The sequence below is a fragment of the Colobus angolensis genome, unplaced genomic scaffold (assembly GCF_000951035.1).
Source record: "Colobus angolensis palliatus isolate OR3802 unplaced genomic scaffold, Cang.pa_1.0 Scaffold215, whole genome shotgun sequence".
Classification (NCBI taxonomy): domain Eukaryota; kingdom Metazoa; phylum Chordata; class Mammalia; order Primates; family Cercopithecidae; genus Colobus; species Colobus angolensis.
Window position 1 is genome coordinate 5,166,206 of NW_012115322.1, and position 13,283 is coordinate 5,179,488.

Sequence of the window (13,283 nt, forward strand, 5' to 3'; positions counted from 1 at the left end):
ATGTTTCTAGTTATACCTATATATTTAGACCAAAATAACCAGGCAATACTGTTGTGTGCCTGGTCTCTAGTTTTAAAGCACTCTTAAGACTTGAAAGTCTTCTCTAAGGTGAAATCAAAAGGCCACAACAAACTCCCATAGAGAGGAGAAAACCTGGTGCTTCATAAACTTTCTAAAATGTTATCATATTGGAAGTGGCCATCAGCAAAGTTACCCAACTATCCACAGGTTCCGAGTCTGGCATGCCTTTTCCCTGGGAAACTAGATGACACACTCTTCTGTGCAGGACCATTGAGACAAAAGCCCTCTAAAGCTCCATAAGTTTACAATCACCTTCAGGGGTATACAGACATAGCCCTAATTCTGCATCCAGAACTCTAGAATATCCTGTTTGAAGATCACCTCCCAGAAAATACTTGAAGAAAGAGAAATGTGCAGAGATAAATAATTCCTCTGAAAAGTGTTTTATTGGAATTTCAAATGAAAAGCTAACTGGATAACTTACAGCATGTTTCTGCCAATAATCTCTTAAAACAGGCCTCTTTTTTTTATGCACAACAACTTCCTGCATGTCTTCAAGAGATGGATGCTGGCCAATTTCCTCCTCAAATGGCAACATGTATTCATCTACAGGTCCTGAAAAGTAAGAAAAGAAAAATAAATCATTTTCATTAAAATCCTCCTGACTTTCAAACTGGTACAAACTTTCTAAAATATACTCTGTCACCTTTTCCCAACTGTTTACATGCTATGAGGACAGAAAAGAAACAGATTCTCAACTGTACTTATACCATAGTGTGACCAAACTAACATATGAGAAATGAAAAGGTCTATAATTTGGCATGTAATTCCCTTAAAGATTGTATAAGGAGCTTTCTTATCTAGGTATAAAGGATGCCTATTTCCATCTGCATAGAGGACATAAGGAACAATCAGTATTTGTAAATTAAGGTTATATAATATCCCTTTACGGTACTCAATCCTTACAGTTCAGACCAGAATGTTAACAGCGGTGCTTCCATCTCCGGAGGCTCTAGGTTCAATGTATTATAACCATGCTTATTCTATGGCATATCCAACCCCCCTGCATGCCCCACATGAGGAATTATGCACCTCAGAGTCATACCTCTTCTCTATACTCCCTCACAACCGCTGCCAAAAAGTACGTTTATTTTTTAGAAAATCACAAACAGGCTCTCCAACTAGGGGTTCCAAGAAGTCAGGATATGCCTTCATAGACAAGATTAAACAATATAAATAATTCCTTTTTTCTTAGGCCTACTCAGATAAATAGAAAATTATATTTAAGAGTTAATAATAACTAATATCCAGTGAGCACCTATCCCGATCAGGAACTTTACATATCTTACTTACTTCACAGGGTTAAGATGGCACTACCTCTATTTACCTTATAAGCAGCTCAGAAAAGTTACATAATTTGCACAAAGACATACAGCTGTTAAACGGTAGAGCTGGAATTGAACCCAACTCTCTGAATAACTCTGAAGTCTGTGGTTTTAATTGCTAGATTGCCTTCCTTTGACAGACACAGTTCACCACTGAGCAGTATCAGTGACCAGCTGTATGTGTAAATAAACACAAATTTTGTGAAGCTCTTGAAATGCAGTAAATACTCCTGGATAGAATACAATGAATCATAAAGGGATCATCTAACTTACTCCTCTTCAAATATAAGAATTCTTTATGGCCGGACAGTTGGTCTCTGCTTGAGCACTTCCAGTGACAGAGTACTGACATTCTAAGGTGTCTATTCAACCAACACTTATGTGGTCTACAGGCCAGCAACACTGCTGTCAACTGGTAGCTTAGTTTTTAAGAAATGTAGACTCTCAGGCTTCAACCCAGACCTACTGAGTCAGAATCTAAATTTTAACAAGATTCCTAAGAATCTGGTATGCCACATTAAAGTTTGAGAACTACTTCATTTAACAAACAAGTAACCATCAACAAATGTGAAAGCACCTACTTTAGCAATTAATGCTCACACTATCCTCTCTACCCCAATTTCTGACTAAAGAGCTGGGTTCTGACATAAGAGTCAGAAATGCCTGACTCTGAAATTATTTCATGGTATTTAAGAAAAATCAGTATCTAGCCTTTTCTTTTTCCAAAAGAACTTCTCGGATAACTCCTCTTCCCCATAAACAAAGCAATTTCTCCCCTAAACTCCTAAAACATATGCTTGTATTTCTTAAGTATTGCGCTCATCCAGAAACATTTACTGAATACCTATGCAGTACTGGGGAATGGGCTAGACAACTCACACTTAGCTTACTCTAGATTTAATTGTCCAGGATATATTTTATTGCCCTAACTAAACTGTATATTACTTGAGAAGAGGGTCTTGTGTCTCCTAAATTACTTAATCCAATGATTTGCTATGGAGAGTTCATATTAATCAAGTTCTTATAAAATATATTTTCCTATAACATCTGCCATCTAACCTACTTCTGCTTCCATAAATGTACATCATAAATGTAATTCCTCTTCCACTTTGAGTCAAAATAGTCTGAATTCTTACTCTTCTTCCTAAAGACTTCTAAAATTATTCCCAAATTGCTTCAACTTTTCATAGGTTTAGCACTGACTCCCAAGCCAATCCCTCAATCCCGGGAGAATGCCTATAGACTATGTGCCCATTTCTGAGCGCTCTATTAAATTCCCTTTAATAGTACCCCATATTGAATTTCATATTCCACTGGCAACCTGTCCTACAATGAGAGCCTATTACAGTACTCAGAAAATAAAATATTGTTAGTAACATAGGTTACGTTGGTTATAACTTAAAATATTCACAATTTCTCCTATGGTCTTTGACAATCACAGGAAGGTTTTAGACAATTATAAATTAAAACTTAATAAACAGATCAAGCTCATTTACATCTGTTTAGGAGTTTAGCAGTCGGCAAGTTTGCCTTATATTATTCAAAACAAAAAACGCTGCAACATACTTGAAGACAGAGTAAAGACCTTATGAAGGAATACTAAAGAGAGAGTGCTTGAAACGCTATAGTTCTGTCACACTAAGATTATCGTCTGAAAGTTTACCCAGAAAAATAAATAAATAAAAGCAAATATCTATAAGACTTAACATGGACTTCAGTAACAAGAACAAGTAATAGAAACCCTTTAACCTGGGAGGCAGGACCCATACGACCTTAAAGCAGACCTCTCCCTATGTCTGGATCAGAGTTTCAAATCTAGGTTTCATCATTTACCAGTTTGAGGCTAAAGTAGGCAAACTACTTAATTTCTCTGCATCTCAATTTCTTCATATGTAAAGCATAATAACTACCTCTGAAGCTCTTTTAGGAAATAACCTTAAGGTATGTGAAGTGTCCAGTAACATAGCTAGTAAAGAATCAATACATAGCAATTCCTTTCCTGTCCTACCCCACACTCTGCTCCTCTGCCTCCTGAATTCTCTACCACCTCTTGGAGTCAATTAAAAAAAAAAAAACTATACTTTAAAATATTACCTTGGAGTGTATCATCCCTTTTCATACATGTGTGGTAGGCATATATATCTTTTTTAAAAATATTTTTTCCCTTACCATCTGCAGCAGTACAGCGAGAAGCCAGTTCCCATAGGACTAATCCCATGGCGTACATATCTATCCTCAAAAATGCATCCCTTTGGAAGTTTATAGCACCCTCTAATACCTCTGGAGCCATATACCTCCGGGTACCAACCTGAAAAAGATGTTAAAAGCAAAGAGTACTCATTCATTAACTTTATGAACTAACACTGTATGATTTTGTAAGATGAATCAAAAACAAATGTGGTCTATTACCAGGGTAAGGTATACCAGCCTATAGCGTATAAATAGTAAGATCCTTCTGCGTATACTTAAAAAATGCATCAAACAGACATTATGCTGGTACAGACTTAGAAGTTTTTATGTTCCCCTTTCTGGATGTAATCACAAGAAACTGAACCGATGGTCAGCTGGGAGAAGGATGCTGCATACTTTTCAATTTTACCTTTGCATACTGTTTGAAATGTAGCTTTAAAAAAAAACTTTTTTGAGGCCTTTTCTCTGTATTAAAAAAAACTAATGTTGTAAAAAGAATTAGCTAAGTAAAGGACACACTGACATTAAAAAGTTCTATCTGTACAAAATCTATGTATTTGTTTATTCATAAATTCTTCTGTCTTGGAGTCCTTTATTTATATCTGTCCCCAACAATTTGGTATTTCTTAGTACTGTAACTATGGTTACTAAGCTAGTACAGCTAGCTTTGGTTGGTGCTTGACAACATTCATATATGAATGCTTAAAAATATTTGTGAGATAGCTGGGTACATCACAACATACTTGTGATATATCAGAACTAGAGAACAGTCTAGATATTGGTACATCCACAAAGCTCCATCCTTAGGTGGCTATAATCTCTACTCTAGACTAAAAGTTGGGCAATTTATGCAAATGTACATGTAACAGAGACTGTTTTAAGAATAAAGACAGATCACTAAAGTTCAAAGAGAACACATTAAAGGGAAAAGTGTCTCTACTTTTAAAAAATTTACTACTCTGAATAATTATTTTAATTGTGCTATCAGTGACTGTTTCCCTAAAACCTACTTTTCTCTTAAAGGTAAATGTATGCCATCCAAAGTACCTACCTCTTTTATTACAAGATTATGGTTTATTTACCATGTGGACATAAAATGTCCCCTTTTATATGTGTTCTTTGTACTATATAAAATGTTCAATAACATGCAAGTCCCTCCAGATATTTTTGAAATTTTCTGGTCCATGAAATCTAAAGTCGAGGAGTCATTACTGTAAGCAATTAATTTTTAACTAATCATAGAACCCAATTGTGAAGGAGTTAAAATATGACATGAATGAGTCACAAATTTTTTTCTCAAAAAATAGGGGAGGGAGGGCTTATGAGGTACCAAAATTAAGAATACGTTCCCAGAATTTAGTCTTATGATAGTCAATCATTCAATTAGCTTAGAAGTTTGTTCTCAGGCTTTCTACACAACCTTGGCAGTAGTCTCCACAAAATTGCCTCCATTCCCATATACATTTGTAGTCAACTTTTCTAGAGCTATATGGCTACTGACCATTACCCCAAACTACATTCTTAAACCGTTAGTCAATACTGCCAAAAATTGTGGTGCCATGACTGCTTAAAAAACGTGTCCTCAGGAACCAATAGGATATGCTGGGGAAAAGAAACCTAAGAATTAGTTGGTCAAATAATTTACATGATATGAAAGGTGAAGAAATGATCATGTCCAAGGCCTGAATCATTTAGCTTTGTAGAAAATGTCACCTTTTAGGTTGAACTGGTTTCCCTGATTTAAAAGGTGATCTTGGCTGGGCATGGTGGCTCACGCCAATCATCCCAGCACTTTGGGAGGCCAAGGTGGGATGATCACTTGAGGTCAGGAGCTCAATACAAGTCTGGCCAACTTGATGAAATCCCGTCTCCAGTAAAAATACAAACATTAGCTGGGCATGGTGGTGCATGCGTGTAATCCCAGCTACTCGGGAAGCTGAGCCAGGAGAATCATTTGAACTCGGGAGGCAGAGGCTGCAGTGAGCCAAGATCATGCCACTGCATTCCAGCCTGGGTGACAGAGTGAGATTCTGTCTCAAAAATAAATAAATAAGTAAATAAAAATAAAAGGTGACCTTGTAGGAATCAAAACATCTTTTCCAGCCTCAAAGTTTCTGAGAATAAAATGTATGGACAATGTTATTTTCCCTTCTGGCCTTCCTAGAGGTTCCTATTACTAAGATCTCTGTGCACATAGAGGTATACAGAGGTGTCAGAGTTACTTAATTCAGGGGTTTACAAGTGCTCCGAACTCTGGAGAGAATTTGGAGAAAAGCCATCAAGTTGATTAAAGAAATGAATGAAGCAATAAACTATTATTGCATGGGAAAAGGGACAGGGAATCTTAATACACAGTAGTAAGGATAGTGACTAATTATTCTTCCGCTCTTCTTACAATGGTGAAAGAACTAACAGACTAAAACTACTGAGTTCATAAGAAGAATTTCCTAAGAATGAGGTCTATTAAAAGGTGTTGGATTATTCTTTGATCAATTTTTCAAAAAGAATCCTATGACATGTGTCTAAGTTACTGTTTTATGAAGTGCTTAATCTAAACCACCTGAGTCCTCTACCATCATATGAAAATGTCTTCCTCAGAAACTTTAACACATAACACTATTAGATGCTGATTTAAACACCACAACAATTTTAGATTAATTCAGTCCTGACATGCCATTCTAAGAAAATATGGGACAAGTTTACTTTTTCTTATATTTTATAAGCATCATCCTTACCTGTCCATGGGTATCGCCTGCAGACTTGCCAGCCTCAAATTTTAAGGCCAACCCAAAGTCAGCAATGCAAGCTGTCAGGTTGTTTTTCAACAGCACATTTTTACTTTTGATGTCCCTTGCAAATAAAAAGAGTATTCAAATTAAGTTTAAACAAGTTATCTTTTAAATTTTTTATTGAAAGCAGAAAAGAGGGGGAATATGTACACTATGAAAAAATAGTTACTCAAAATTATGAAATGCAGAGAAAGGGAGAAAGAAAAAGCTCAGAGCCCCCATGTAGCCTTTAACACAAGAGCACAGTGACAAACCCCTATTCATAACATGGACAATAAGAAGGAATTCTATCTATGATGCAGTTATATAAACATTTGCCATGTCAAAAAGATATGTTACCTATGTCATCCACCTACCAATCATAAAACTACTGTTTTTTAAGATAATACTTTAGAGTTCTTACTTGCAAACTCCCATAGAAACTGAAATTTAAACCAAAATGAAGAAATTTTTTAAATATAGCTGAATTGGGGCCTTCTGGTTATTGGTACAGACCTACATTTTAGAATAATCCCTTATTATAGAGGTTCTTATATTCTTCCACCTGGTTATAGAAAAGCATCTTATGGCATGGATAACAGAAACTTTTTACCATAAACATACACTGCTCTAGCTAGATCCTGGTGTTCTGAAAAGGGTAACAGTTTCAAGGCAATAAGATATCCTCTTCTACACACCTGTCTCAACTGGCTCATCCTAGAGATTACTATACCCTAATTAAATACATCTATGCCACGACTAGCGGTTAAATTTATGTACAGATACACAGATCAAGAATGGGATATTGAAAGCACGAGTAGACACTCCCAAATGCTATAAAAGCCAATCAATCTTAGTTTCAAAAGACTTTCAGGACCTTTTCTTAATAACTTTGGGGATACCTAAGGATTAATTCCCTATGTGGCCAGGTAGGGCAAGGGAAAATCCAAGAAGAGGCCAATAGACTGCACGTAAGAAAGTGAGAAGAAAGAGTTATTTCTGAGGTAGACGTCATTTAAAGTTTGCAAAATCAGAACCTAAATTAGAGGCTGACTTACAATAATGGCTCCCAGCAACCTAAAACATCACCTAGTGACACTGAGCTAAGTATTTGTTCCATGAATCAGTTAATGCCTGCTTGTCAAACAACCATCTTTAAATTGAACACGAGATGACAAATTGAATCCCACGTTCAAGAAAATTAAATACATGGCAAACTGAACTCCATGTTTAAGACACAATCATTTTTCCTTTTGCGGGCACGACAAGTGTTGGGTCTAAGAACTATTTCTTCACTGGACAACTGTTTAAGTGATGCCTCCCTCTACCTTGGCTCAGGGTAAAGATAATAAGGTCATTCAAAAAACAAGCAAGGGAGACATTCAAAGTCTCTCCTTCGTTACATGCCCTTGGATAATAATCCCTATTTATAATCATCTTTAAAGTATATCATGTTTTGAGGTAAAACAAATGTCTTTTTCCTTTGAGATTGAGAAAATACAGTTTATTTTCAATCATGCTTTCAGAAATGAGATGAAGTAGGTCATGAAACTTTACCAATAATGTTAACATATACATTATCCAAAATACTTCCTGGCCAATCTCAAAGCTAATTTTAAAAAATAAATGAAAACCAACTGTCTTGTAAAGCATGACTGAATAACAAAGGAAAAATTAAAATTTACCCACGGTCTTAAAAGTTTAGTAAATGTACACTCAATTATCTGGGAAAACAATACAAATATAGTCTACCTGTGAGATATGGCAGGTTTGTGGCCATCTTTTAGGCCAGGTATATCCTCATGTAAATATGCCAATCCTCTAGCCATGGTTTCTGCAATATGACATAGTTCATTCCAAGAGACCACATTAGCCTTAAGAAAGTCTGAGAGTGAACCCTAAAAAAAGACGGAAAAATAGAAACTTACGTTCTCGACAAAGGCCATATGTATAAGGAGACTTTTCTTTTTACCTATAAGAGGTTGTGGAAGGCAGCATATCTTTCCTTTCAGGGAAAAATAATATCCAAGAAACAATCTTTCTGGAATGGTTAAAATTTCCTTCCATTTCACATTAATAAACATTTGACCAGAAAGAAATACCAGAGCTTTAAACTTTTGTTACAAGAATAGTCAATTTCCACCAATCCATAAGACAAGTTTTTTGTTTTAAACACTAGTTGAATATCTAAGGTTCTAGAAAATATTTTAAAAGTTAAAATATCCTCACTATAGAGTTCTTACATCATGGGACTAGCAGAACACAAAATAACAACAGAAAACAACAACTAATATATAGAATATTCTTCTAGAGATTACTGTTGTCCTTTAGGTCAAGAATTAACAGAAGCAAAAGAACCACTTACATTTCACAATGATGAACCCAATTACCAAAAACAAAATTTCCTACTTCATTAATGGTACTCTCACACTGACTCTAAAAGTAGAAAAATTGAGGAAAACTAGCAATTATGTGTTGGTGATAATTACCCTACAAGTTAGTGACAGATCAAAGATGAGATAAATTTCCTGACTCTGGTTTTGTCACTAAGCAAGACTGATTAAAACTGAAAAAAATGGTTCACGTAATCAAAATGAATTGTAAATGGTAAGTGAAAATTACTAAGCATTACCTATACTAAAATAAATGTTTGTAAGAGTAATTACAGCACAAGAAGTAAGGAACAAAAGGGTGGTTTATATGAGTAGGGTTTTAGGTTAAAAATCTGTCATCTTTGCTCTTTTACTAAACTAAACTACCTTTTAAAATATTTTTATTCAAGAATGATTTTTATTTTCAGGTTAAATATTAATCAACTATAACATGTCACGAAAAATAACTCTGAGGGATTTATAGCCAACATTAGGTACGCAGGCCAATTCAGACTTTACTAAAGTAAAACGTTAAATAGTTTTACCTTTTCATGAAATGCTGTGATTAGCCAAAGATCCACATCAACACTGGTGCCTCGTTTTTCTGCACCAATGAACTGTAATATGTTCTCATGCTTCATTCCAGGCAGACTGTAGACTTCATATTCATTTTGCCATGACTGTTTGTCCTAGAGTCAAAAAGAAAGAACAGTAAGAACACAAGGAATACAGGTAAATAAACCATGTCTAAGAGATTACTCAAATAAGTTCCAAAGTAAAACAAAACAAAAAAGTATTTTAAAAAATTTTTGTTCTGTTTTGTAATAAGAAAAAAGCTCTGACAATAGGTTAACAAATTTATACTAAATGCCTGCCCTGTCCATTCCCTCAAAACGTACTTTTCTGTGTTTCTAGTTTACACACGCAGAAGTTGATCTGAAATGCTGCATTCTGTATCTTACAACAGCAACACATAAGTTACTGCAAGTATTACATTGTAATTTCATCATGGTGTGAAGCTACTTGTGGTACTATTCAGAATAATCTCCTTGAAAGATGAAATTCAGGCAGAATGACTTCCTCTAAACAGAAAACTTCTTCTTTTCAAAAACTAACATATCATCAAACATCCTTTAAAAAATGTTTAGCATACCCTGCAAAGTCAATGAGAAAGCAAGGGGCATAGATATGCAATGCAATAATTTAAGACACCATATATTCATTTGTGCCTGCAAGTGATCCATGTCTACTAAGTATCTTCTTATAAAAGATTAGTTTCTTTTCACTACTAAAAGACAGTAATAGTGAGAGGTACCACAGCATAATGGTTACAAACCCTTAGAAATCCTCTGCATCCAAACTGTTCAAACTTAAATCCTGGCTCTCCCACTAACCTCTAGCAAGTTACATAATCCTTCAGTGTCCTCATTAAGTAGAACAGGTATTGTAGTGTCTGTCTTATAGAATTGTTGTATTATATGTTGCATTTTACGTACACGTGGGCAATATATGTACCCATATTAGTGAGCACTCATATATGTAAAACACCCCTACCTGACCCAACAAAAACATACAATCAAATGTTAGCTACTGTTGTTGCTGTTGCTGGGCTTAAGTTAATATCATCCAAATGCCTTTCTCTGATCCTTATGCTTCCTTACACATGGAAATAATTTCTTCCTTTATCTCACTTACGAATCTTGGCACAATAGAATACACTTTCTCTCTGAAAACTAAACTGTGGTTTATAGGTACCAAAAAAAAAATGTAATACAGTTCATAAACTCTACGTAATACAGTTCATAGACTGAACAGAGGAGGTAAGACTGAACAGAGGAGGTAAAAAGCTTAAAATCTAGGTATATTAAGACAAAGAAACTGCTTATATGACAACTTTGGAAAAAGAAAGATCCACTCTCTAAGTGTAGTGGTAGAGCCTGTAACACCAAATCCAACCAAGACATCAGCACCAAGGATATCATGAGACGCCAGGGTATATAAGAGACGGGGAAGACAGAATCATCATAAATCTATACCACCAACAGAACAAAACAAAACACAAGAATAGCTCAGAGGTACGTTAGATCAGAGTTTTATGAGAAGTCCGGCCAACCTTTAAAATAAAAACAATTCAACAATATACCAATTATTTGAAGTCTTGATTGCCTCTGAAAATGCATCAAACAAAAACTGAAATGATTAAACACTCAAAGTAGAATGAAAGTAAGTCAAGTCTGGTAATATACCTCCAAACACCAATTCCAAAACAAAATATACTACTCTTTTGTTTTTCTGTTTGCTTTTTCTGACAATGTAGGGGGATATTAAAATTTAACCACTCAATTAGACTTGTTTATGGGAACCTTTATCTTTATTTAACATTTCTATAGAACTTTCATTGGCAAAAGATCTCCTATGCATTCATTTAATTCCGCCACTCCAGACAAACATAATGATTGTCATACTAACAATGCAATCTCTCATATGCAAAGGCAGGCATTAAAAGAGCTAACTGCTTTCCCCAGTATCACAAAGAACCACCTTGGAACGTATGGCTTCTGTTTTGAGAGTATTTCTGAGTTATGATGACCTAGCCATAAAACATATATGTAAGATGACAAAACTGCAATAAACATACCTGTATTGGAAATATTTTGACAGCCACATATTCATTAAGCAACTGGGCTTTCCAGACACAACCAAATCTTCCCCTTGCTTTCACTTCTAATAACTGCAGTGGTTTCAAACCTAGTAATGGAGAAGGTGGGGGTGGTCCTGGGTCCTACAGATAAATAATAATAATAATATAAATAAGCAGAATATGATACATATCAACTCTGGAAATGAGAAAAAAAGTGAGTATACTGAAAAGTCAACTGACAGAAACAGTAAACACATATGGATGACATTAACTTCAATTTTGTCATAATTAGATTACTAATTATCTACAGTGATCACAAGGCAGGCAACCTGAATTAAGAGCTTTCGTAATAACGTTCAGCATTATTGCTTTACATGTACCACAGGAGAAAAGATCTAAAATCTTTCTGATCCAGTCTCACTAATTTTCCCCACTAAGATTTTCTGTTAACTATGAATACTCCTAACAATATTTCATTTGTTTTATCCAGTGTGTACTTCGAGGAGGATGATTTGAACAGTGCCAGAAACAGCAAATTGTGACTATGTATCAGCAAAAACCTCTCCTTAAGATCTATTACCTTCTCCAGTGACTGTTTAAATTTTTTCTTCATTAATCTCAGAGATACCCACAGTCATTCTTAAACACATTGCAGATAGGTATATCAAATACAAAGTACATATAGGAAATATGTAAGTAAATATTTCTTTAACCAAACTGTTTGGTTCATTCTAATTTTAAACATATTAACAATTCATCCCTTTGATCTGAGATAAAAAAATTATCTGTGTTCTGGAACTGACTGGTAAAGAAGTACAAATAAAAATCCAGAAAAGAAGTGGTCATCACAGTAGATAACAGGATATGGTATATGAAAGAAACGTGCACTGCTATAGTTTTTTAAAAATAGAGCAAACATAATATATAAATAGGAATATAGCATCTACAAATCACAAGGGAATCCTATCTAAGCAGAATGCAACCCTTCATTGAAAGAATTCTCTCAGTTCCCTATCTGCAACTAAAGCAAGACGCAGGAAGCTTTTTGGAAAGCTTCCAGAGAAAAGCAACAGAAGGGTTTGGAAGGCTGCATAATGAGTATTTTGAAGAGGAACTAAAATTTCTGTGGCAAAAGCAACTGGTATGATGACACTGGGTGGCACCTCAGACACTTGGAAATGTTATATGATCCCAGATCAATGCATCTCTCTCTGCCTTTCTTTTTATCTCTTCTTCTAACGCCTCAAAGACAGTTAGTGCTTTCTTTAGGCATCACTCCTCCGCTCACTGGTGCCACTCAAGAGTTTTAGAAGTTTACTGTGTACTAGAAAGAACATCAGCAACAGAAACATTGCAAGGTGTTATACAGGAAAAGCATGCAATTTCTTCTTCTAAATGAGACCATCTTTATAAAATGGTTTTACAATTCTTATTTAAACAGTAAGATAAAACAGAAGACTTCTTGTGACTCATTTCAAACTCAGACTTTTTTTTTTGGTCTACAAAGTTGCTTGTCCTTCCCACATTCAAAACATGAAAGAACGTTTCTGTTTAGTAGAGTGACGGGTCAAGGAAGTCAGATATAAATCTTATAGGAAGGATAGGCTCTCAAATGTGATTCTCAGTGGAGGGGACACAAGAACCTCTAGAGAATTTTTATTAAAAACTACACCCTCCCTCATTCTTCAAGTGATCATCTCTGTCTGAGAGATTCTACTGATTGGAGCAGACTGCTTATATGAATGTGGAGAAAGGAGAAAAAAAAGCTTGAAAACTGCTCTTCTAGAGGAAAGGAAACCATTCAGTCCTCAAGGGCAAAGAGTTATTGTATAACTGCATAAAGACATATTTAAACTAAATAGAAATATGTTTGTAAGGTAGAGAGATAGGTTTCAAACCAGAGGGG

General features: G+C 35.2%; 1 protein-coding gene across 2 annotated transcripts in view; it reads right to left on the reverse strand.

The window, feature by feature from the left end:
• The window catches only part of ACVR2A (activin A receptor, type IIA), an 87,835-nt gene that overhangs the window by 4,166 nt on the left and 70,386 nt on the right, over positions 1-13,283 (reverse strand). For both annotated transcript variants that reach the window (XM_011943078.1, XM_011943077.1), the window contains 6 exons: positions 11,375-11,518; positions 9,282-9,425; positions 8,117-8,262; positions 6,332-6,446; positions 3,576-3,714; positions 506-636 (listed from right to left, as the gene is read on the reverse strand). In XM_011943078.1, the coding sequence (XP_011798468.1) occupies positions 506-636; positions 3,576-3,714; positions 6,332-6,446; positions 8,117-8,262; positions 9,282-9,425; positions 11,375-11,518 (819 nt within the window). The remainder of the gene's footprint in view (positions 1-505; positions 637-3,575; positions 3,715-6,331; positions 6,447-8,116; positions 8,263-9,281; positions 9,426-11,374; positions 11,519-13,283) is intronic.